This window comes from Aedes albopictus, chromosome 3 (genome assembly GCF_035046485.1).
Source record: "Aedes albopictus strain Foshan chromosome 3, AalbF5, whole genome shotgun sequence".
In the NCBI taxonomy this organism is placed as follows: Eukaryota; Metazoa; Arthropoda; class Insecta; order Diptera; family Culicidae; genus Aedes; species Aedes albopictus.
Window position 1 is genome coordinate 317,011,754 of NC_085138.1, and position 27,527 is coordinate 317,039,280.

The window sequence follows — 27,527 nt, forward strand, 5'->3', positions numbered from 1 at the left end:
TATGCACAAATAAAATGTTTAATATAGATTTGAAGGACTTCACTATAGGACAGTTTGGACGACCCTGACTGTTCCAAAGGTCCAGTAACTGTTTTTTTAATGTGAAGAAAAAACAACGTTACTTAGTATAACATACATGGCTACTGTTACAAGTGTAGACCTAAAGTTCTAAATACCAAGGTAGTTTGGCTTACCTGGACTATCCAATCCATATAGCACCTATAAATTGCATTATATAATTCATGAGCTCCACGAAATCACAAAAAAAAACATTGTTGTAGATTTGAAGGACTTCACTATGGGACATTTTGGAACACCTATAACACCGAATACTACAAAACACCTTTGGTATTCTTGACGAAGGTCAAATGAATACATATGAACGTAACCCATATCCAAATTTAGCTTTTAGAACAACTGATATGTCAATTATTTTGTTTCTACAAACTTCATGGTGTTCAAAATGTTCTAGGTTGTCAATAGAGTATCAAATACAAATTATCCCATTTTTCCTTAATAGAAGTTATTCGTAAAATTTTAAGAGAAATATTATTTAAAACTGATTTTACAGATGCACAAAAATGCACAAAATGAAAAATAATTTGGTGAATTCCCAAAAAATTACATATAGTAATTCTGAAGGCATTTTTCGAATGTTTTCTGGGGAAATTTTCTATAGTAAATTCCGATAAAGAGTCAGAAAAAAAACGAGCTTCAGCAGCATTTCTAAAGCAACTCTAAAGAAAACAATACTCAACATTTTAGCACCAGCGGATATACTGAACCACAAGCCGAAAGAAAGAGCTCTCATTCTGTGAGAAATCCTGTAAGAATTGCCTTGAGAACTTCCGTTATCAAGTTTTCAGTACTTGTACAATAATATTCTGCAAAATTTCTGCCAGCATTTTTTTCCCGATCGTAAAGAATATTTTTTTCAAGAACTTCTCTAGAAAATAATCGAAAAATCTCGGACATTCAACGAATACGGCTATTTTCATTACAATTACTTTCAAAACCTTCCTCCAGAATACTCTACTCGTATTCTGGTTTCATCTGGTGCAATTATCAGAGGAAATATAGGCCGAAACGAAAATATTATTTAGTTACATACTGGTATATTTAAATCCTGGTAGATTGTTTAGGAATTTCTGTTTCACGATTTTCTGATGAAAACCATGAAATAAATTACCATGCAAACCTAGGAAATGTTTCAGGGTTGATCGCTGATTTGAAAAGATTAAAGTTATTTGGGGTAGTCGATATTTTATTTACTATGAAGTCCAATTGTTTCTTACTTGTCCTTTGGACAAACTTTTATTTCTAGTCTTTTGGACATCAGGTTTGTTGCATGTTCATAGATACTAATAGACAATGAGGAAGAAAACGAAATGCTTGTACTTCATGATGTGACGACATGACGACAACTGTAAATTTTTGAACTAATTAGTCGGTATTTTGTGAAAAAGATTTAAAGTTATTTCCTATTTTTTCCGTTTTGATTACACGCTCGGTAGATTTGAAAATTTTATGGTCACTGATGATTCAGGCAAATTCAAATGACAACGAACAAATTCCGATTTCAAATTTCCGTTCTATCCACCGTTTTTCCAAATCCATCACACTGTGCGTCGTCGTCGTCGCCGCTTTCGGCGTAACTGACACACCACCAGTCCGGAGATTACACAATAACAAATGCCACACAACCAGCAGAAACGCGCGGCGCTTCTCGCGATTTGTTGCCACACGCACGCGAATAAGGTAACAAACGGCACCACTGGATCGCCTTTGTCGGTCTCTGCACTGTCGAAAGATCGCAGTCAGTCGTGTCAGCCACCACCGTCACTCAAAAACTACGATCATCGAAATCGGACTGAAAATCACTTCACTTCACGCCTATAATTAGTCAAATTCAAATCTCCTGACCTAGCACGCTCCGCTACAAGCTTCCTCTTTTCTTGAACACTTTCAACGTTGAACTGCCGTGGCCGTCAACTCCGATCCAGCGTTGAAGGCGCACAGTTTGTGCGATCCAACCGTAGACAGCAACAACAACGTACCGTCAAATGGGGTAACTTGCAACACTTTTCGACTTTGAAGCAATATCATTAAAAATCTAAACATTTGAACCATCCTGTAAAGCATCGTGTACGCTAATTACCCAGAGTAGAATACTATGCAGCAATTGATTTATTAAAATATGTTGTCACCTAATCAGGAGGTGCGAAATACATGCTTGTTGCAAGTTTCCCCATCTGTGGGGTAACTTGCAACACAGGACATGAAGTTAAGTTAGCTATCATTAAACAGCACTTACATTCTAGTGCTTAGTCGTATTGTAGATTTTTGATGAAATGCATGAAAAATGCATTGTTAAGATGTACACTAACCAATTGACATGTAATTTTTCATGAAAGGGTTGATAGTTATTGCAAGTGAGAGTATATCGTTTAACAACGGGTCTCACGTCCCTCAGATATAAAATATGGATTTCATGATATAGTACTAGTAACAAAATGTCAACAATGATAATTGTCATTTCTTGAAAAGGTAGAGTGAGTCATCTTTAAGTAGTTTTTAGTTGAAGTGGTGTTTGACAATTTCAGCTAAAGTAACCTTGATTGAAACACATCTATTGAACTTTGTAAATATCGAAGTCGTTAATTTGATGCTCAGCTGAAAAAAATTAGTCCATCTAGGTTCAGAATTGATGTTGGTGATTGTTTTGAAGCGCCCATAAATTAAATTAAACTTTTAACAAGATGCAACATGAATAAAACACCATCATATGGTATTTCCTAACAATGTTTGAAAATCACGTTTAAAAAATGTAAAAAATGAGTTGTCATTTGAAAATGCACTCGTTACGTAATCAAGAAATGATCCGTTTCGGTTATTTCTGTCAAAAATATCGTGAAATGAAGATAAATAATAGAAGATTTTATCAAATTTAACTGTTGCAAGTTACCCCATAGTGGATGACGAATATAATAATGATTTTTTACATTACTTAGTCGATAAGTTTATTAAACTTTTATCGTTTAGCTAAGCTTACTATTAGGTACCCTAACTGCATCCAAGGTCATCAGACTTATCGCACTCACCATAGGGGAGAGGTGAAACACGATTTTCATACTTGTTTTTATGGCATAAAATGAGCAAACCGTTTTAACAGTGTAGCTAAACAATAAACAAAGAAACAAAAATATTTTTTCCACTAAATAAAACCTTGGTATACATAATCTCTATAACCGAAATAGAAGGGTATACTAGTTTTCATTATTATTAGAAAATACTTCACATTTAGTGTATTCCATCGTGTTGCAAGTTACACCGCTGTTGCAAGTAACCCCGTTTGACGGTAAGTCAATGTTAAGGTGAACCGAAACAACACTACTCGATCAGCCAGCGATCATGTTTCGTCTTCTAAACAAAACTAATCAATCACACGATCTCGGATGCTGCACTATGACGACTATGGCTGCATCATAGATGCCTGTCTCTCTTCTATACTATATATTGCTGGAAGACGTAATCTCTCCACTTCAATCCAGCCGAGTGTGAGAGAGAAACGAGGCTGATTATCACGCGATATTCACCGTGTCAAATGGAAGAATACAGCGCCGTTGAACAGCTCGTACTCGTCGTGGCTGTAAAAAGTTTCACCGTGCACGCGCGTTAGCTCGTCGCCGAATCAATCAATCGGCACGGCACCTCTTGATGGAGTTCAAACTTCAAACCCGAGCGCCTAGGTCGCAGAAAACAAGCCACGCGCGAGCGTGAACTTTGCGCGCCACCCGATTGCAATCTACACCCGAGCAAGAAACGTCCGACGCGATCAACTTTCAAACCTGCACTGCCATTCCAACCTGAACCCCACAAGTCACAACCATCAAACGGGTCGGACCGAACCAAGACCAATACCTGCACGCGACGCATTAGCTACAACCAAGAAGCCTAGCACATCGCGACGTTATGGATTTTGCAATCAACACCTCTAGTCCATAGAGACTGTGTTGTGTAGCTTCGGCAATTCGAACGAAGACGAGACGTCGCGACGTCCATCATTCATAATCAATCGATGCGCAACGCGAATACGCGGCGCTCCGAGACGGTTTTGAACCTTCGCCTTCGGTCGAATTTGCGAAGATTGTCGATTCGCTTCGCGGAGTTGAGTAGGTGCGTGCGTGTATGCGAAATCTGGACATAGGCGTGTGAGGCACGCTCCAAGAGGGTCGTGACATAGTGGTTCAAAAATGTTAGAATCAAGATGAAAGGCAACCCAGGTTGCGAAGTGTTACTAATTTCCTTAGGTTATGAACCCAAAAGTGAAAACTGTGTATTAACGATACTCTGCTAGCGCATCAAGAGATTTCAGGTAGGAAAGCAATTTGGTTCTGTAACGTCGAAGAAATAGAAATGGATATATTTAGAGCTGAAAACTGGAGCTGTTCGGTTTAGTTTTGGCAGCGGTGACCTGTAGAAAGAAAGGACCAAGCAAGTTTTCATCCGAGAGGGCTGTGGCATGTAGTTGTGAATGATCTTTCAGCTAAACCGAAAAGAACTGAGGCGTGGATAGAAATACAGTGGTAGACATTCGTTTAGCCGAGGCATATTTTTTTTATTTAATTCGCTAGTGTTATAATTTTATGTTTTTTTTTTATTTTTTTGCAGGATCTAGGTAATTTGCATTACTCAATGGGATGAAACAATATATTATTTATTTTATGACCGTAAAATACAAGAAAATAGAAAATTTGCCTAGACTTTCGTTTAGCCGAATTACATTTTTTAGAATTCCATAACAAAAACTATCAAATTTCGAATACCAACACAATCATTTTGTATGGTGACCTGTATTATAGATCCTGAATTTGATCGTTTTTAGAAGTGTTGCCATATTAACCCTTATGTGGCCGACAGGGTACCCGGCGCCCATTTGAAATGCACGGTGTAGAAAAAAGCAAAAAAATTGTTGGACACAACGGTTAATTTTACATGCAACCCATATACACTAGTGTGGGTCATCGGAACCGTTTTCTCAGATCAAAGCTATTTTGGTTCCGTTTCGGGTCCTGAGTATCTGTGCAAAATTTGAGCACGATCAGTGGCGTCTACACTTTGCGCATTGCAATCGAAATTTGTATGGGATTTTGTATGGGAAAACATACTTTTTTGCATTTTTGTCATAAGTTGAAAAATTTTGTCAGAAACTTTTAAACCGATACTGTTAAATTATAGCCTAGGATGTTCTGAAAAACTTTATTGAAGGCCGCAAAGCGATCCGATGCTTGTGAAAATAGTTATAATCAACGAACCGCATGCATGTGCTTATGTTTTAACATGTAAAGGAATAACAATAACTACACAATCATGCTCTAACGTCAAGCAATGCCAACGCTATAACTTTTTTCATAAGCATCAGATCTTTCCGCGGTATTCGACAAAGTTTTTCAGGACACCCTAGGCTATGTTTTCACTTTATCGGTTACACGGTTTTAGAAAAAATTAGGCTTGTTATTAGAGAAACGCAAAAAAGTGTGCTTTCCCATGTAAAACCCCATACGCGATGCGCAAAACGTAGACATAACCGATCGTGCCCAAATGTTGCACACTTATTTGGGTCCTGGAATGGGATCAAAAAAGCTTTGATCTGATGGGGTACCATTGATTTTTTTTTATTTTTCCATATAAACGATGACCCACTCTAATATACACTGTGGTGCATAATTGATCGGACAAATGTCGATTTTCATACAAAATGGCCAAGTTTGTGATGCCGTAACTATGGTTTGCGTTCATGGATTGAGCTCAATTTTTGACACGGAACTACTAATATGCTGAATTTTACGTATACAAAGTACAAACAGTTTTCGTTCACAGGTTTGGGCTTGGCAAGGTGTTCAAAAAGTGCAAAAGTGACCGGACAGCGGTACCCCTTTGATTTACACCTGTGAACGAAAACTTTTTGTACTTTGTATACGTAAAATTCAGCATATGAGTAGAACCGTGTCAAAAATTGAGCTCAATCCATCGACGCAAACCAAAGTTACAGCATCCCAAACTTGGCCATTTTGTATGAAAATCGACGTTTGTCCGATCAATTATGCACCACAGTGTAGATAAGTTTTTTTTTCTGTTCGGGTGAGCCACTGCGACCAGTATTTAGATCTTTTGTGGCATTACCCGTATCCTTAGTATTTAGTGCATGTCGTACTACTCCATTGTCATTGAGAGGCAATGAAGCATCGATTTCTGTACAGTTCCTGTTTTGTTATACCAGAGGTGCAAGAAATCGATTGCGATGAAAAGGTCCCGTTATCATAGAGATTTAAATCCCAGTGAAAGAGCGCCCCTAATCAAACACAATCTATTTGAATTCTGAGAAAAACAAAACAATGGTACTGATATTTATCCATGCATCGGAACTCTAGCCCCATCCATGTCTTGCTTCTAGTTTAGTCCCAGGACAACAAAGAAAAACCCGGGACTTTGGGCTAGTTGCAAAACTCTGTCAAATTTGAGAATGTGTTCTGCAATAAGAATACACGTGAGTCCTTGAATTACCAGAACTTAACAGTCCGTGATAGGTTAATACGCAGTTAGATACGTAAAGCATGTTTGTTTTCCTAACATCAAGTGTAGTCTCGGGTGGGCAAAGTCCGATTCTTTAACTATCAGCAAGGCAGAATAAATGCAATTTTTAGAAACTGTCACCAGTAACAACCCAAGTAACACACTTGTCACCGAAGAGTCACGGCGGCGCAGGTTTTTGTTGTGCAGAAGTCACTGCGACTTACTTCTAGCAAGTAAGTGTTTATTTGTTAGAAGTAAGTCACAGTGACTTCTGCGTAACAAAAACCTGCGCCGCCGTGACTCTTCGGTGACAAGTGTGTTACTTGGGAAGGACTTTGTACCATGAATTCTTATTACCAAAACACATTACCCCAACTTGAGAGACCGGATGTCACTAGGGTTCGGTTTGGTAGATCTTGAACCGTAACGCAACACATAAAGGCGATCTACCAACGTTACGGGCTCCGTTAAAGATCGAGCATATTTTAAACCCCCTCAACCATTCATCCCTCAGCACGGGTCGCCTGACACCTTGGATTGGGGTTCCCTGTTTAGTGGACTTTTACCCCCGGAACAGGTGGTCCGTAGTGTTATTCTTAGCCAATTGAGACAACAGCTACTGACACTGCACAGCTATCTAGGCTGATCGGGAAGATAAGTTAACATTGATGGTTAACTTCTAAACGAAAATACGTAGATAAGTTATAATATTGAAAATGTTTCCAAATTGAGATTCGTTGTAGTTATTTTCATCGAAAGTGTTTTAAAAGATTCCAATAAAAGTATCACGACGAGTGCATGTTGAAAATCTACAAAAAACTTAGTTTTTATCAGAAAAAATACCGCAAACCATAAACAATCGCATATTTAAGTATTGTTTTGATGAAATATGATAGTTTAACATGCATAAATCACAGCGTTCACTACTATTACGCCTTCTAATAGCTCAAAATATCTGCTAGAAGCTAGACTGTATTCTGGCTGAAATAACATACATGTGAGGCGTCCAACATTTTGAGAAATGGCACCCAAAGTATTCAAATTTCTAGCATGAACTACTTGTTTCATAATTTAGACGTTCTTTTCACATGATTTATTAAAAATGAATGTTGTTCAAATCTAAGACTTATTTCATTAGATTGAATGAAATCAGCCAATGTTTTGACCATGTCATGCATTTTTGTATGAACATCTGCTTTAAAATAAACAGGGTTCAAAAATTCCGACTCTTCTTGCAGTTCTTTCGCTTGGCAGACTTAGAATTCATTTAGTATTGCTAGTATTATATAGTTATACTTCAGAGGCATTAGGATACGTCTTTATTACTACACAGACCTATTTATTTTAGCTTTCATCAATCCCATTTTGATGTTTAACCAACCGAAAACCTATATACTTTATTTTCTCACGACATTTTATGCAATAATTTAAACATTTCCTACAATAATTCTGCGTCATATTTTAAAAACAACAAATCTAGCTCACATTAGAGTGTTCACAGAAAGCATTTTCCTTAAATAAATTATTTTATCATCGTTTCTCCTTATCGGGACAATTTTTTGTAATATTTCTTTGAATTTAACAAATAAATAAACTTTTAAGGTCAATTAGCTTGCTTACATGTCATAAACTAAATGCCTTGGGGTATATCCTCGAAATACACTCACGAAATTGCAATAAATCTATTGAAAATCAATTTTTCATTCACCTCGGATAAACGAATGTCTAGGCAAAAAATTACATTTGAAGGGTTTTTACATTTAAGGGTTTTGAAGGGTAAAGTGTGATGTATCACCTTTTCATAAAACAGTACCGTGATTTCGGGTGAAATTGATTAGTGGGGTGAAATTGTTCGACATGAGGTCCATATTTATTTGTTGAAAATAGTGCTTTAAACTTAAAACAATTTGTAGAAAATGGCCATCATCTGGGCCCATATAGTCGAGGCGGTAAACGCACGGGTATTCAGCATGACCATGCTGAGGGTGACGGGTTCGATTCCCGGTCGGTCCAGGATCTTTTCGTAAAGGAAATTTCCTTGACTTCCCTGGGCATAGAGTATCTTCGTGCCTGCCACACGATATACGCATGCAAAATGGTCATTGGCAGAGGAAGCTCTCAGTTAATAACTGTGGAAGTGCTCATAGAACACTAAGCTGAGAAGCAGGCTTTGTCCCAGTGAGGACGTTACGCCAAGAAGAGGAGAGGAGGAGGAGGCCATTATCTGGCTCAAGGATTATTGAATGCTGAGTTTACATGTTTTACTGACAATTAGACACATATTTATGTATTTAATTTAAAATTTTCCGAAATTGCGTGTTAGGCGAACTTCGAAGACACTTTCAAACTTTTGTTACCGTGGTGGTATCGCACATGTAATGTATATTCGAATAGATGTTTTTAGCTGCCATGCATTCGCTAAGCACGATTTCGTCATCAAAAATTCTATAAATATTCAAATTTATGCATAAAATTGCACTTTTCCGCAAGTATTTACTTACTTACTCAGTGTGTAAATTGCATACTTTCAGGCGTTTTTTTTTGGAATTTATCAAACTTCAAACTTAAATAATTAAAACTTTAGTAAAGTTGTGAAAGTTTTGCATAGCTTTTCGCATTCTGGGGTGGATAATTCAGGTGGAAAAAATATTTTCAGAACATACAAAGGCATTTCACTGACTGATCAATTTCCCCCCCAAAGTAAAATTTAGGATTTTTAATTTCAAATGCCATTTATCAAAATAAAATAGTTTGCAGTAAAAATTTCAACCTCGTTGACTGGTGAAAACCGTGGTTGTACTTGTTTTAAAGCATTAAGTTTAACCATATCGTTAAATATTCAAAAATTAGACGCCGAAAACAGCGAAAATTGATCAATTTCACCCGAAATCACGGTACTAGATATACTATCACTGCCATAAAAAAGTTTTATCATAAAATCCTTTGTTTGATGCTTTTTTTAAATTTTTGGGCCTCGGCTAAACGAATGTCTATCACTATTTCAGAAATTATAAATACACTTTGTTTATTAAATAAAATCAACAGTTCTGATGATTTCTACCGAATTCTTTCAAAATACAGCATTTTATGTTTCATTTTTTTTTTGTATTTCCTTTAAATTATCGTGACATTTTGAAGAGCAGTCGAGTTATCCAGCAATTAACTGCATTCTCCAAATTTGTATTTGCACAAAGGCGTTTTATAATGTTTTCAACATTATTCATCACTAAATACCGAAAATATTCTAACTTTTTATCATATTTACTTTCTCAACAAGTTGTCTAGGAAATACCTTCATCAAAACCTGGGAAAAACCGACAAAGACATTTGCACATTTTTTTTTCTGACATCAAGTATCTTATTTTTTAATGTTCACTCAAGGGTTTTCTATGGAACATAAGAACTACCCCACAGTTTCTTAGCTTTTTAGAACACACTTGATTTAAACCAATTTATTTTTTCAGCTCATTCAATTCTTCAGATGGTAAAAACGAATGTGGTAAGTAGTAATTAAGATATTCGTTTGTTAAACGTTTGTTGTTACCTGTGTTGTTGGGAAATTTAAAACAAAACTTTTTGCATTGAGAAGGCCCGTAATGATGGTTTTTGATCAAATATTCCAGTGAAAATTATTTTTACCAATCGAGACATATATTAGGGGGATTCACTTAACAGCGTAAACTGAATAAACTGATTAAACGTCGCGATCACCAAGGCAATCTTTGATTATTTCATTCGCAAAATGATGAAACATTTCAAATAAGCAGAAAATCATGGCTTACGCAGCAACTTAATCTGTTTAGTGAGTACCCCTATTTTCTTATCGATACAGTAACTTTCTGAACTTGTCTGAAAATTTAATATTTGACTTGTGAGTTCTTTTTCTTTTTTGTTATGATACATTTTTTACCACTTTGTGCAAATTTAAATTTTAATCTTCTAGTCTACAGAGCTCTATTTTATTACTTTTACCAAAAACATCAACAAAGTTGGTATTATTTGCTTCGTTATAATGTTTACTATAAGAGCTTTTTTTGGATATTGTGCTCAAATTGAAATGGCAGTCAATCGTTATTGTATTTTTAATGTCTGAAACAGTCTATAAAAATAAGCGTACTGCCGCCACTATTGACACTTGGTCGAAAGTACAGTCAGTTGCAACTCATCAAGAATGCCATCAAAACCGAAGAGTGTCAAGATCTAGGTCAGTGTTATCGAATGAACTATGGGTTTCCTTCGAGTGTGGGAAGGCTGGATACAGACGGAAAGGCTATAACGAATACTTGTCAAGGCACGCATTACTGTGAAGGATATGGACGGATTCAGCGAAGGGTTTCCAATGCGAAAGTTGCGACCCAGGAGGAGATTGGTCATTCGGTTTGTTTTTCTGCAGTTCAATGCGAACACGTGGATCAGCAATGGGTGATAGATTCCAGCGCCTCGCTTCATATAAAATCGGATCGAATTTTTTTTTGTAACTTCACACTGAAGAAGTTTGTAAGTTGCAGACGAAATAGGCCGATCTGTCCGAAGATAAGCAAAGAAGTAAAATTAAAAGGAATTAGCTCGTCCTTTTCTAGTTTTTATTTATTCATTTTCTTCAGTTTTTCTTTTGCAAAATTGAAATAATAGTGAAGTGTTTTAAAATTTCAACTAGTGATTCAAGTGAAAAAGTTCGACTTAAAGTTCCAAAGTGTTAGTAAAGACAGAAAAATACAGTTTTTGGGGAAAATGGGGCGAAAGGAGCACTTCCAGTCAATGATACATTACGAGGTGTGCCCCATAATATGCACCGGACAATTCTACATCAGGAAAGATTGTTTGGTTAGTCAAAATTAGTTGATTGTTTTTAATCCAGAAAAAAGTGTTCCTCCTGGGGGAAGAATTTTAGAAGGAAACCTAAAATAAACTTCTAGAGAAAACCCGAACGAAAATACCGGAGGCATCCCAGAAGTACTCATAAGGAAATCTAAGATAAAGGGAGTATCTCGAAATGCTTAGAAGAATCTCAGAATTTCTGCAGGAATCTCAAAGTTCCTGAAGGAATTCTAATACTCCAGGAAGAAACCTGAAAATATTCTCGAGAAAGAACTTCTGGAGAAATGCTGGAAAGAATTCCCAGAGAAATTCAAAATAAGAGGTATCTCAGATAAACTCCTGGATGAATTCCGGAGAGAACTCCTGGAGGAATCCCAAAAGGCACCTCTTTAGGACATTCAGAAAAAAAACTCCTGGAAAAATCCCACAGGGAATTTCTAAAGGAATCCTGAGTATACCACTGGAAGAATCTCAGAAGGAACTTCTGAAGGAATCCTAAAACAATCTCCTATAGAAAACACGGAAGGAATTTCTGGAGAAATCCAAAAAGAATTTCAAAAGGAATGTAAAAAAAATCTCGAGAAATTCTGGAAAGACCTTTTGAGGAATCCCGGAAAGAACTCCCGGGGAAATTCCAGATGTAACCTCCTTAGGAATCTCAGAAGGAGCTCCGGAAAGAATTCCAGAGAAAACTTCTGAAGGAATTATGAGCATACACCTGAATCATGCCCTGAATAGTATTAAATCTCAGAAGGATCTGCCTGAAGAATCACAAAAGGTATCCTAGCATAAACAAATGTAGAAAGCATGGAAGGAATTCCTGGAGGAATCCCAGGAAGAATTCGGAAAGGAATCTCAGAGTGAATTCATGAAGGTATTTTGAAACGATGGAAAGATGGAACCCCTTTTTAGGAATCTCAGAAGCAGTGTTGGTAAACTCATACTCAAAGCGCACTCATGAGCCACTCCTGCGTGAGCAAACTCGCGCGCGATTCTGAATCATTTTCTCACGCGCGAGATTTTCATGCAAAATCTCGCTCTCACGAGTCAAGCGCCGAAATCTCGTTCGCTTGTAAAACGAATCCAAATTAATTTAAACGGCTATCAATGTTGTTGTATGCTAGATTTGCTTTTGTTCTATCATACAATCGTAAAAACTTCGGTGTAAACAATAAGAACACCAAGAAATAAAGCAATGAGTAAAATCACGAGTCAACTCATGCATGATTTTTTCGGCGGTGAGTTTGGCGAGTCAAGAATCGCGCGTGAAACAACTCAACCATGAGATTTGAGAATTTGAGTTTTTACCAACACTGCTCAGAAGAAACTACTGGAAGAATCCTAAAGGCAACTTCTTAATGAATTCTAAATAAAAACCCCAAAAAACGTATAAGGGACATTCTGAGGAATTCTGGAAGAAATTTCTGGAGAAACTGCGGGAAACATTTTTGGAGGAGGAGCTCCCGAAGGAATCCCATCAGCAGGTAAATTAGCACGCTTCCCAACCAGCCTGAGAAAGCAAACGAAATTCGCGAAGTATTCATGTCCAAATCGTAAACAACATGACTAAGAAACGTCAAAGACTGGAATTTTGTTTTAATTTGTTTTTCCCGTACATAATTCCACGGTTGTTGAAAATATTCACTAAACGTTTAGATTCAATCATTTCGCATAGATCCCATTTTAGGGAAAATTTCCTTTTCTAAGACAAATTCTAACACTTCTCTACCAAAATTCTGGAGTAGCCCACATATCGAAAGCATGCTTCAGTTATCTCATCCTAATGTTGACCGATTCTCGCTAATAGTCGAAATTTTAAATTTTCTGTTGCAAATTTATCAGATTTTTATTTTGAAGTTTCAGAACGATTTCGATGGGGTTCCAGGTAGTTCAAGAAGGCCTCCTACTTCAAGGGGGTTTCAGAGATGGTTCAGAAGAGCTTCATGTCGTTCCGGAGGTTTAATAGTGATTTCCGGGAGTTTAAGAAGGTTTCAAGGAGCATTCAAGTGAGTTTCAAGTGATTTCCAAAAGGATTTCAATGCTTTTCAAAACGTTTCAGGGGATTTTAGAATGTTTCATTGGGTTTAAGGGGGGCTTCACGGAGTTCTAGGGAGCATACGAAGAAGTTTCAAGGAGTTTTCAGAGTGGTTTCAAAGCATTTTTAGGAGATTTCCAAGACGTTCTCAGGGATGTTTCTGAGCGGTTCCAAGACGACGACAGTTAAGGCATGTTTAAGTAAGTTTAAGGGAGTTTTAGGAAGCATACAAGGGAGTTTTCAGAGTGATTTAAATGCATTTTAAGAGGCCTTTGAAAATGTTTCTGAGGAGTTCAAAGTGTTACAAGTCGTTTAAAGACTTTTCAGAGGGCTTAAGGGGATATCATGGGGTTATATGGCTTTCAATGGAGTTTCAAGGGGTTTCAAGACATTCCAGAGGCTGTCTGAGGGTTTTCAGATGGTTTAAGAGGCTTTCGAGGGAATTCTAAGCGGTTTTCAGAGAGGTTTCAAAGCGTTTCAAGAAGTTTCAGGAGCACGGTACCTGTGGCGAAAAACATTACAAATATAATACCTATAGCTAAGTCAATAGGATGGATGGCCCACACTTGAATGAAAAACATAAAATTCGAAAAATTCCAAGTCTCACCTCCTGAATTAGTTCTTCTTCTTCTTCTTCTTCTTTATGGCTCTACGTCCCCACTGGGACTTGGCCTGCCTCGCTTCAACTTAGTGTTCGTTGAGCACTTCCACAGTTATTAATTGAAGGGCTTTCTTTGCCTGCCATTGCATGAATTTGTATATTGTGAGGCAAGTACAATGATACATTATGCCCAGGGAGTCGAGAAAATTTTCCCGACCGGAACGGGAATCGAACCCGCCGTCTCCTGATTGGCGATCCATAGCCTTAACCACTAGGCTATCTGGAGACCCCTCCTGAATTAGTTGTTTTAGACTTCTAGACGTTCAAAGTTTAAGTAAAATCCATTAAGTCTAAAGAGGCACTCAACGGGAAAAACTTGGTGAAATGTTTGCAGAAATCTTAAATTTTCTATTTATGGTATTTGAGGAGGGTTTTTCTGAGGGCTTCCAAAAGAGTTTGAAGGGGTTTTCAGAAGGATCAATGCGGCTCAAGCAGTTTCAGAGGGTATCTGAGAGATTTCCGGGGTTTTTAATCCGTTTCAAGAAGGGTTCCTCCATAAGTGGTTGAATTTAGACATGACATGTTCAGCACTGATTAAAATGTTTCAGAAGAGGAGGTTTCAGGAGTTTAAGGAGGTTTCAAGAAGTTTCCAGAAGGATTTCAAGGCGTTTCAAAACGTTTGAGGAGTTTTAGGATGTTTCAGAGGGTTTCTGAGGGGCTTCAGGGAGTTCGGGGGCATACAAAGGAGTTTCAAGGAGTTTTCAGAGTGGTTTCACGGCATTTTTGGGGGGCTTTCAAGAGGCTAATCAGGGAAGTTTCTGAGCGATTCCAAGACGACGACGTATTAAGAATGTTTCAAGGAGCTTTCAAGCGAACTTCGGGGCCTTTTCAGAGGGGTTTCAAGGCGTTTCTAAATGTGTCGTGGATTTCTGAGACGTTTAAGAATTTTAGGAAGCGTACAAGGCATTTTTAGGGGGCCTTCAAAAGGGTTTCAAAGATATTTCTGAGGGGTTCCAAAATGTTGCAGCCTGCGACCTGCGGCTTGAAAGAACCTGTTCAGGGAGCTTTAGATGAATCCTCAGAGGGGTGTCAGAAGGTTTTCAATGGAGTTTAGAGGGGCAGGCATATCAAGTCGTTGCAAGACGTTCCATATGCGAATTTGAGGGGTTTTTAAGCGACAGAATGACAGTTCGCACGAAGAAAAAAAACTCAAACAGATTTATAATGGATTTTTAAAATAACTCCCGGAGACCAAAAAAGATGAAAATTTCGGATGTACGGTATATTGCGTTTTGGTATTTTGCGAATATGTATGAAATAACCGAGACAATTTGGGGGAATCCGTTTTCTGGGTGTTCTCACGCATATGGGAACATAACCCCCGATTTACCATAACGCTTTTAGTACCAAATCAAAGGGGAGACCCTAAGCTTTCATTTAATGGATGACTTGACAATATACTTTTTAAAGAAAAACAATATTCTTCTTCTGAGAGGTTTTAGAGGAGTTCAAAGAAGTTTCAAGGGGTTGTCATAGGGGTTCAGTGATGTTTCTTAGGATCTTAAAAGCATTTCAAGTCACTTCGAGACTTTTAAGAGAGATTTATGGTATCTGAGGGTTTTCAGGAGGTTTTATGGGGCTTCCATGAAAATTTCAAGAGGTTTTGGGAGCATCCAGTAAGTACGCCACGCTGAAATTTGGAATTTTCCTATTCCTCCCCCTACGTACGGGTTTTTCCTATACTTCATACATTGCTTGTCCCGCTTTCACAAACCCATTTCCCTCCTAGGACCGTGACGTACTTAATGGATGACCCCTTTCAGAGGGCTTTACTGCGGTTCAAGACGTTACAGGGTTTCTGGGAAATTTCGGGAATTTGAGGTGGTATAAGGGGACTTCCATGGGCCCTTCAAGGGGTTTGAGGGATTTCAGGGCGTTTCAGTGGGTTCTAGTTGATTTCGGGGGATGTCAGAGGGTTTTGGGAGTGGTTTCCGTAGGTTTTTTGAGTGATGTTTCTAAAGAGTTTCAACGTTTCAAGGGATTTTTGGGGAGTTTTAGGAGAAATCTAAGGAGTTCCAGGAGATGTGAGAGGGTTATTGAGGGAGTTCAAGAGGGTTTTGAGATAAATTTCCAGCGGTTTCAATGTGGTTTCCGGCAGTTTCAGGAAGTTCTTCAAGAAAATTTCAGGTATGTTTCTTGGCTTTTCAAAACGTTTTTACGTAATCCAAAATATATGATTATAATTTGTGTTTTCAATAACGTGATTTCTAATAGTGAACTAACTCATGGGATAATTGTACCACTTGTGGGTGGTTAAAAAATCACACAACTCGTTGCATAAATAAATAGGGGGATTGGAGCGGACCTGGTGTGATGGTTAAAGCACGTAACTATCACGCCGAGCACCTGGGAGTTCTTCCTTCGAAAGGGAAGTAAATCGTGGGTCCCAAGATGAACTAACCAAGGGCTAAAAATCTCGTTAATCCAGATAAAAAAAATAGGGGGATTCACTAAACAGCGCTGATTTATCCTGAATAAACATCGTGATCATTAAGGCAATTTTGGATTATTTCATTCGTAATTTCATGAAACAGTTCATATATCAGAAAGTCATGGCTTACGCTGCAATTTAAACTATTTGGTGAGACCCCCCAATATTTCAATAATTTTCTGTATGCTAGTCAACAGTAACACGCATGCCTAATCTCAATGTATTTTCCATAAAGGCCATTCAAGGGAAACAATCACTATTTGTTATCAGTTTGATAACACACCTGTGACGCTGAATTTGACTTAGTCAACAAAACTGCGTAGCATCCCGTAATGATGATAGCAGTCGAAACTAAGCATTAGACCTGTTCACTTTGAAACTTTTTTTCTCTGATTCTCCGTGACATATCAAATTATCAATCCACATGCAAAAACAAGTCTTCAGTTCAAAATTGAGCCAAATTGATAAAGATTTAAAGGTGTATCAAATCGATTTTGTGTTTTTTTAACCGTTTTCACAGAAATTTACTCATAAATCCAGAAAATTGCTCCGAAATGGTGCCGAAAATACCGTTAGGATATAGTTAGTACAATACTCTACAACTTTGCTGAAGATACTACGGTGTTTAAATTGCTTATTTCGAAGTTATTCAATAATTTTAGTTGAAAAATCACTAAAAAATACGATATTTTTACGATTTTACATATAAAAGTCTTGTAATTTTACATTGTTTTACGTGACTAAATTTATTAGCTATTTCTCCTTTGTGTAACGAACATTTCGTCCATACATCGTTTTTGTGTAGGAATTCGTTTTCAATGACTAATTATCAAAAGTATGTCACGTTGATACTAAAAATCGCGTAGAGTTGCCAGCACGAATTAAAACAAAGTTACCCATGATTAAGACGTCATGCCATCGTATTCTAATGTCTTTTGATTCAAGTATCAGAAATGGCGCAGATGATAAGACTCGAGCCTGCGGATCAGAAGGTCACAGGTTCAAGCTCAAATACATAAAAAACTTTTTTTTTCTTTCTTTGTAGCAGTTAGGATGATGAATCTGCCACGACTTACACGCAATCTCTCAAATAATGATGATCGGGACCTGCCAATTAAGCCCATTCCAGGACTAGCTAGATAGTTAGTTTACTTGTTGACAAGAAATCGTGTCGACGAGATCAGCTCGACGAAATGTTGGACATCTGTTTGATACCGATTAATTTAGCTAAAACAATTCAATACGATGATGGAACTGCATCTGGATGCAAAATTTATCATACAACTGTGGAGATTTCTTGCATCTATCAACACAACTACACGATAAAGGGAAACTCCATTCTTACTATGCACTCTACCACTCTACGATTTCGAAACAAGGCTATGATGCCAAATTGCAATGAGATGCAGAGCGTAGTCTCATTAACTTATAGCTGGATCAAGACGCAAAAAAAATCCTATTCCAGGGCTCGAACCTTGAATCTTCGAATCGGCAGTCTCATGCTCAACCATCTACACCAAATTGAAACTGATGCAGATGCGACAAAGAAATGTAATGACGTTTTAATCATGGGTAACTTTGTTTAATTTTGTGCTGGCAACTCTATGCGATTTTTAGTATCAACGTGACATACTTTTGATTGACTAGTTAATTAATTTTCATTGACTAATTAGGGGCTGTCCATAAACCACGTGGTCATGAGGGGGGGGGGGTTCGGCCAATGATCATTTTGTACGGACGAAAAAATTTTTTTGTATGGTCTAATGACCACGCGGGGGGGGGGGGTTGAGAAGTCCAAAAACAATGACCACGTGGTTTATGGACAGCCCCTTAATGAAAACGAATTCCTACACTAAAATGATGTATGGACGAAATGTTCATAACACATAGGAGCAACAGCTAATTAAATTAGTCACGTAAAACAATGTAAATTTACATGACTTTTACATGAAAAACCGTAAAAATATTGTATTTTTCACGATTTTTTAACGAAAATTGTTGAATAACTTTGAAATAAGCAATTTAAACACCGTAGTGTCTTCGGCAAAGTTGTAGAGTATTGTTCCAACTATATTTTAACTGTGTTTTCGGTACCTTTTCGGTGCAATTTTCTAGATATTGGAGTACATTTTCGTGAAAATGCTCGAAAAAACACAAAATTGATTTGATACACCTCTAAACCTTTATCAATTTGGCTCATTTTTGGACTAAAGACTTGTTTTTGCATGTGTATTGATAATTTGATGTGACACGGGTTGGTCAAAAATAAAGTGAACAGGTCTAACTAAGCATGAATGGACTCCCTTTTAGGTACATAATGTTATCAACATAAATATGTTGGTTAATAAAATAACTTATCGCCAGTGAAAATGCACTTGAAACCTCGGTCTACGTCAAAATTCACATGATAGCAAGGCAACGAGTGTACTGACTGTACGTCCCACGTGCGGTTCATTATCACCTTAGGCGCAAACTATTGGGTTGCCAAATCACGTTCGTAAACCAGACATGATGCAGAGGCTATTCAATCCCGTGGCCTTGAAAAATAGTTATTAATGCAGATAAAAGTTTGAGTGATGCTACAGCGAATCGCGGGATAAGACATTGGATTCCTTCAATAAAAGTGTGCAAATAAATCTACTAACAACAAAAGTGTACTGAACCTCTCAAGCATTGGGGATAGTAAGAGAAAATTCACATCATCCCATCCCAGGAAAAAATAACGCAAAAAATGACTCACCCTTCCTAACGACTTTGGTTGTTGCTCCGGCAGCTTTTTCCATAACGTTCCACGGTAGAACAACTCAGCACGACGGATTTCTGTTTCACAATCTTCACACAAAATAACAGCACCTTCTGCATGTACAATTATTCTCTTCTCAATGCCACTGAAACACTGACGACGAAATTTTCTCGTCTTCACTCTGGTAACACCTCACGACGACTTGGGACGACTTTCACTGCAGTTGATGATGACCGACCAGCTACACTGCCTACAACTGCACAAGAGGCCCTCTGCTGAGGTGATGACGCGATTCGATCTCCCCCACAGCGCAAACTGGACAGCACTTGAGGAGGCACTTTATTCAGTTCTCATACACTACTGGGCTGGTTGGTGGCGGCCGCCGCGGCAACTCGATAACAACAATGCTCGACGATGATAATGCGATGATAAGTGAGTTCTTTCATGCACGAGCAGTTATTACTGCAAATAAGTGCGCCCGTGGCCTGATTTCACCGGTATAGAACACTTTCCTAGAGTAGCGTCGCGTATGAGAAGAGGAAGTAAAGAATTGAATGTTAATTCAGCACACTATTTGTTTTGTTCAACTCAGATTTTAGGTTATTCTTTAAAATGTGGCCATCATAATTCTTCACAATTATCATTTCTTGTCCTTATCAGTTTCGAGAGAAATGGAACATTAGCTATTCTGAAACATCAAGTGTTCATCAACAGAGAACTGTGCAGTTTGCAACATAACTATCCCATGTTATTTTTTACGATTTGACTATTTATCGTCAAATGATTCATTTTTAGTTATACTATCAGAACCCTCTTTTGTCTTCTTTGTTCGAAAACTCTGCGTAAACAACCTCAAGTCAGTCCCATATGTTCGTTTTTTCTTGAAAGCTGTCCTATGATCAATTTATGTACCTAAAAAACTGTCCTACAAATCATGAGAAATGAGGAATAAGAAGTGAGCAATGAGGAATAAGGAGTATTCAGAGTATAATGTGGAGTAAGCAGTGAAACGTGAAAAGTTTGAGTGAACTGTGGGGAGTAATCAATAAAGAACGTGGCATAGTGAAGAGTTAGAAGTGAGCATTTCAAAGTGCTAAGTGAGGAGTGAGCTGTGAGTAGTGAAGAGTAAGAACTGATGAGTGTGAAGCAGTGAAGCGTAAGAAGATATCAATGAAGACTAAAAACTGATTAGTAGGATAGAACAGCGATTACTACGTATAGTTCAGTGAAGAGTGAGGAGCAAGCAACGAAAAATGAAGAGTGAGAAGTGAGTAATGAGGAATGATCAGTGACAACTGAGGAATAACTAGTAAACATTGTAAAGTAAAGAATAAGAAGTGAGCAAAGTAAGGAGTGTGATGCTGTGAGATGTGAGTAGCGATGAGTGGGCAGGTAAAAGTGAGAAGTTAGCAATAAGCAGTGAGGGAGGACTGATGAGTGAATCGTCAGAAATGGCAGTAAAATAAGAGATGGAAGTGAGAAATAAAGAGTAATGCGGAGTAAGCAGTGAACCATTTTTGCTATACAGTAGTGGTAACCCGATTTTGGCAGCCTGTTATGGTCAAGACCTTGTACATATTAATTTATTTCATTAACACCCTGTTTTCCGATGAAAACAAACACGATAAACAGATAAATAAAACAAACAATGACTTTTTTGTTCACTTGGTATTGCAATTTTATTACCAACAGTAATTTCAGTGTATGTTCTTTGATGCCATTTATAAATCACGTAACATACAAATCTTGCGTTAAATTTGAAAAGGGCAAACAGCTTTTGTGAACTAACATGTTTGTGCTTCTTTAGGTTAGGAGATATTAGTTCAGTCTTTTCAGGATCTCTCTAAGTTTTTTTTTATTTTCTCCAAAAAATCGTCCAAGAATTTTATTAGGCACTCCTCCCGAAAATTCACCAGGGTTTTATTCAGGATTTTTATAGGAGTTTCTCAACGGATTTCTCCAGCAAATTAAACAGAAATTTATCCAATAGCAATAATATCACCAGATATTCCACTAGAAATTCCACTAAGAATTTGTCCAGCGATTTCGCATATCAGTGATTGCACTAGGGATGCCACCAGGGATTCTTGTAGGGATTTATGAAGCAATTACTGTAAGGATTGCTCCTACAGGTATTTTACTAGGAAGAAATTGCACCATGGATTTATCCAGGAATTTGTTTAGGGATTTCTCCAGGGATTATTCTAGAGATTTTTCCATGAATTTCTCTAGGGATTCCACCGATAATGCATCTACGGATCCAAATATTCCAGATTTCTTCAAAGATTCCTTCAAGAAATTCACTGTTTTTACTAGGGACTTATGTCGTAATTATTCTGTAGATTTCCTTGGAAATTTCTCTATTCAGAAATTCCTCTATAGGTTTCTCCGGGGATTCTTCTAAAGATTTCAACATAGATTTTTTTAGGGATCCTTCTAGAGTATCCTCCAGGGATTCCTTTATAGACTTCCCCATGGATTTCTGTTGAAATTCCATCAAGAATTCCTCTACGATTTTTTCCAAGAATTGCTCTAAGAATTTCACCAGGATTCAGATATTCCGATGCGGATTCCTTTAGAGATTCTCCAGGAATTCCACCAATACTCCTCTGGGAATTCCTTTATGATATTTTTTTTTTCTAAAGATTTCTTCCGGGATTTCGCTAGGCATCTTTCTAGAATTTCCTCCAGGGAATCCTATAAAGATTTGCCAATGGATTTCTCTAGAGCATCCACCAAGAATTCCTCTACGGTTTTTCGCAGGAATGCCTCTAAGGATATCACCAGGAATTTATCCAGACATATCTATACGGATTTCTTTACGGATTCTTTCAAGAACTACACCAAGTATTCCTCCAGGGATTTATGCCGGTGGATTCCTTTGAGAATTTAAATACGGACTCATCCAGGAATTTCTGTAGAGGATTTTCCGAAAATTCTATCGGAAGTTCTTCCAGAAGTTCCTTTAAGGATTCATCCAGGAATTCTTCTAGAGATTTTATACACAAGTTTCTTCAGGGATTTCACTACGAATCCTTCTAGAGTTTCCTCCAAGGAATCCTTTGTAGAATTCCGCATGGATTTCACTGGGGATTCCACCAAAAAAACCCCTATGGATTTTCCCTGAAACTCCTTTAAGGATTTCACCACGATTTTATTCTGATTAGGGATTCTTTCAAGAATTTCACCAAGGATTTCCCTAGAAATTCCACCAGAGATTTATGCCAGTTATTCTAGGGATTCCGCTGGGAATTCCTTCATGGAATCATTCAGGAATTCCTCTAGAAGTATCTCCAGTAGCTCCTCTAAGGATTCCTCCCAGATTTTTTCTATAGATTCTTCCATAGATTGCTTTAGGGATGTCACCAGGATTGCTTCTACACAGATCGAAAAAAGAGTGTTAAATTCTGTGACATATGATGCACATAATTGGAGCGTGGGATATCATAGAAGTTTACATGACATATCATGTAAAGTTCATGAAATACCATGTAAACTTCCGTTATATGTCATGTAATTCAGCATGACTCTGAGAGTTTACATGACATATAACACAAATTTACATGATATATCATGTAAACCATCATAACATTAAGTTTACATGAGTAAAATGAAGTTTACATGACGTGTAAATCTCATTATTTTTATCTGTGTAGAGTTTTCTCCAGGGATTTATTCAGGAATTCTACCAAAGATTTCTCCAGAAATTCAACTGAAAGGTAGCGGAAACTGAACCGGTTTCGAACAGTATGAGTTTACTTACGTACTTGTCAATCAGATATTGGTTGGTCTTCTTTTGCTGACTAAACCGGCCTTTGCGGTGGACATCGTGTGGTTTTAACAAGCTTGTCCTTAAGCATACCAGGTAGATATCTTCGGCAAGGGGCAGATGCCGGAAATAGTGATGAGTGATTCTGGTAGGATGCTGCGTAAATCGTAAGGGCTTCATTATGGAATTCCTTCAGAGTCCTCTTTTGGGGTTTTTGGAAGAATCATTCCAAACATTCCATCCATATTTCTTTGCAAAATTTATCTTGGGATCCCTTCTTGAATAATTCCTCCCGGAGGTATACCGTTGTTCGTCTCGCGAATCCTTCAGACATTTTTTACAATAATTCCAGGAAGTCTTACCGAGATTTCTCTTGAAGAATTTTTCAGAATTCTACTCCGAAATTCAGTCTGGCATTTTCTTCCATGAATTTGTCCGGTAGTTTTCCCGTAGTTCCAGAATTTCTCCAGGAGTTTTTTTTTTGCGGATATTTGATGGAGTTCCTTCTGAATTTTGTTCCAAAAGTATTCCAGAATTCTATGATTTCTTCAAATAACTTCCCATGGAATTTACCCCATTGTTCATCCGGGATTACGAAGGATAGAACGTTTCTCCCGTGTTATTTCCCTAAGATTTCCGAGGGATTTCTCTTAGAGTTTTCTTCCGAGATTTGTGCAGGAATTTCTACTGGAATTTCTTCCAGAGATTTTCAAGAGATTTATCATGAATTTCGAGACCTCATCTACGATTTTCCTCCAGGGATTTCCTCCGGAGTTTCTCACAAGTTACTGGTGATATTTTTCATTGAGTTCTTCCCGAATTTAATAAGGAGTTTTTTTATTTCTCTTGCGATGTTTTTTGGTTCTTCTGGAATTCTCTCACAGGTTTTCTCGATATTCCTCCCAGATACCTTTCTAAAATCTCTACCGTACTTAGTGTCGTGATTTCTCCTGAAGTTCCTCAAGATACTTTTGAAGTAGTTAGTTCCGGGATTTTCCCAGTGTTTTTTCTAAGGATACCTCCTGAATGCCTTTTGTGGAATTCCAAAATGCCACAATCTTGGATGATATCCTGATGGAATCCCGTGAGGAGCTGCGTAAAGAATCCTGGGAGGAACTATTGGAGAATTTGCAAGAGGTACTACGATATAAATTTCGAAAGAAACTTTGTGATGAAAAAAAAAACATACAAAAGAAAATGTGGAAGAAATCTAACGGAAAGATCCGGAAAATACTTCTGAAAAAATGAAGACGAAAAAAATCGAAACTGGGATTTCTGGAAAAAACAATATAGAAAGGAATTCTTGAAAGATTTTCATGCAAATCCCTCAATGAATCTAAAAATAAAGTATAATTCCCTGTAAGAGCTTTTGACATCACAGGTTTACTTAAAATTTCACGAGTATGCAGCGGAATTGCATTGATTCGATTCCTCCCGTTTTCAATCGAAACTATTGATATTACATCGTAATTTATACAGATTTCAGTAAACTTTCAGGATTGTCATCACAAACTTAACATTACAACTTCACCAGTTGAAACATCTGAAGTTCGTCACTCAAAACTTGTAGAAGGAAGGAAGTGAGTTACAAAAACACAGCCCACTAAAATAGTTCACGCGTGAAAAAAAAACAGAGGTTACATTGAAGTTGCGTCAATTTCTTCTAGAGATCCTTGACTGGCAACCCCAACAAATTATTCTGCATTGTTTTTAGAACGTCTACAGAAGGTGTGCATCTGGGAAAATTCGAAGAAGCTTCATGATGAGCTCAAGCAAATATTATAGTTCTTTAAAATCTTTGGTTCAAGGTAAGGGTCAGGGTAATTTCCTAACAGCTCCCCGAGAGTTACTTCAAGAGGAACACCAGGAACTTCTTCAGGAATACCTGCACCAGTTCCTCTGGTTGTTTCTTAAGGAGTTCCTTCACCAGTTCCCCAAAGACTCAATGCAGCGATGCCTCAAAGAGTATCTTCAGAAGATCTTCCATGAATACACCCGGAAATTTCTTTAGTAGTTAGTCCAACAATTTATCCGGCATTTTCTTCAAGTGATCCTCTGCGAGATTTTCGAAGGAATTTCTAGAGAAACTGATAAAGAATCTCTTGGATAAATTCCTGTGGGTAGTCTTGAAAGAATTCTTGGAAAAAATCTGGAGACTATTCAACTCTTAGGCTGCTTCTCTGAAGAATTGTAAGTTGGATCAAGGGTTGGACTTCGGGGACAAATTCTTTGATGATTTGTTGTGAGGGTTTCTGGGAGGAGCCTTTGTCGAGATTTGCAAAATTTCTACACGGAACATAAATGGATTCGATGATGAACCTGGGCGTGTTAGTGGAATACCTGTAAGTAAAAAAGAAAATCGGGTTAAGTACTGTTCCTTTTAATTCCACTAAGAATTTGCATCCTTTGACAGATACGTATTTCGACCTCAACTGTAAGGTTGTCTTCAGTGTCTTGTACTTGACAAGACACTGAAGACGAAGGAAAAGTACTTAACCCGATTTTCTTTGTTTACATAAATGGAGTCTCTAAAATAAACTTTAAAATGTGTATTTTTTTTTTTCATCAGAGGAGCTGGGAATCACTGATGGAACTCTACGAGGCATCTCGAAAGGAAACTTTCTGAACTGAAGTTCAACATGAGACTGTGTACGAATAACCTCCTGAATGTTGCATGAGGAATTTCACGAGAAATTCTGGTGAAATCCTGCAAGAGACTTCCGAGGGAATTCTTGGAGGAACTAATGGAGAATTCCTAAGAGGAGCTACTGTAGGAAAACTTAATGATCCCTGAACGAAATATTAGAAATAATCCGAAAGAAACTATGGAACCATGAGACAAACCATTAGGACAAACCAACGCGATGAACTCTAAGAAAATTTCCGGGAAATTTGCTGGAGGAAATCCTTGATGAAGGATTTTCAAAAATCTCAGAAGAAACTCCTGCAGAAATCTACACACTCAGTTGAGCTCGGCTAATTTTCATTCTTTTGCCGAGATCCGCACAGCCGAGCGCTCGGCAATCGCATTTTAACTGAGATATCAGCAAAAATTAAAGTTTATTCATAGCAGCACTCATGGGTGCCGCTACCATCAAACATCAAACGTCAAGCGTTTAGCCGAGATTTCAGCAAATGAACTTTAACCGAGATCCGCACAGCCGATCTCGGCATTCTGTTTTAAGTGTGTAGGAAACAGGCCAAGAAAAAATCAGGATTAACTGCAGTAGAAATCCCGGAAACACTTTTTTGCAGAATTCCGCGAAAATCTCGGGTGGAATTACCGGAAAGTAATTACAGAAAAATGTCTAAGAAAATTACTTGAAGAAACCCGGAGAAAAACTCTGGCAACGATTTCAAGAAAAGCTCTGGATGAAATTCCTGAAGAACGTCTGGAAGAATTCCCGTGATAAATAGTATAATGAACTGCGGAAAAATGTCAGAAAGAGACTCCTACGGAAATCCAGGGAGTTAATTCCTTAAGAAAAACTAGTTTTAAAATCTCAGGACAATCTCCAGAAGTAATTCCGTTTAACAATTTGTGGGAGAAATACTCCGTTTAACAATTTCTGGAGAAATACTGAAAAAAACGTTGAGGAATGAATATGAATGCTACAGCTTACAGAGAGAAATCGCGGTAGAAATCCAAAAAGGAACTACGAAGGGAAATCAAGGAAGTACGCTGAGGGATTTAGGATAGGTTTCCAACCAAATCCCCGAACGAATCTCAAAAGAGAATCCCAATCTCTGTAAGAATTCTTGAGATCACAGGATTACTTTAGAGTTAGCACAGTCGAGACCCGCTAGTTAGGAGTTATCTTTTATCATATCCGTATCTTTATGATTGCCACTGATTGATCCAAACATCTCTGGCAAATATTCTTTCTTGATGATGCATATGCTAAAACATCATCAACATACCGCCACTCCCGCTTGGAAAACTTTTTTTCTTTCTCAAAATGCTCTCAAGATTTGCCATAATATAAATAATTCGCTCAAAAAAAAAACACAATGGGTTACCCATTGGTGCGCCTTTTGTTTGTGAAAATTCCTTCGGAAACAAAAATAATTTTCTGGCATACAAAGTTCCTTCTTCAGTTGCTCAAAGATTTTCTGCGATAAAGTTCTTCTGAAGACGGAGTTCTTCTGGAAGGTTTTCAAAGGAATTCATGTAGAAACTTTTGGAGCAATTACTAAAGGAATTGTACAGAATCTCTTGGATAAATTTCTGCAGGAACTCTAGGAAGAATTCTTGGAGGAAATGCTGGAGATAATCCTAGAAGAACTTTTGGTATACTTTCTGGAAAACTCTGGGTTAAATGAAAGGTTTTTTTGGGGATTTGTTGAAGGGGTTTTCAGGAGGTTATTTTGTAGAGAACTGTTGAATGTCTAAATATAAATAGTTTATGAAGAAGGAACATTTTTTCATAGGAACTGCTGGAGGAATCCTGAAAAAAAAAAACATTAGGAAACTTTTTTTTCCTGGTGCAATCTCCG

General features: G+C 37.7%; 2 protein-coding genes across 11 annotated transcripts in view; both read right to left on the reverse strand.

Annotated features, from left to right (window-relative positions):
- Positions 1–27,527, reverse strand: part of LOC134284167 (uncharacterized) — a 309,616-nt gene that overhangs the window by 172,822 nt on the left and 109,267 nt on the right. The gene's annotated exons all lie outside the window — the stretch shown is intronic.
- The window catches only part of LOC109425617 (pantothenate kinase 3), an 87,606-nt gene that overhangs the window by 57,745 nt on the left and 2,334 nt on the right, over positions 1–27,527 (reverse strand). For 6 of the 10 annotated variants that reach the window (XM_029865581.2, XM_029865582.2, XM_062842551.1 and 3 more), the window contains exon 2: positions 19,259–19,773. Coding sequence is in view for 1 of the 10 variants with exons in the window: in XM_029865582.2 (XP_029721442.1) it covers positions 19,259–19,301 (43 nt within the window). In the remaining 9 variants the exon portion in view is untranslated. Of the gene's footprint in view, positions 1–1,923; positions 2,080–3,596; positions 3,870–19,258; positions 19,774–27,527 lie in introns of those variants that run through there. The other 4 variants (XM_062842549.1, XM_029865580.2, XM_029865579.2 and 1 more) reach the window with 3 other exon arrangements.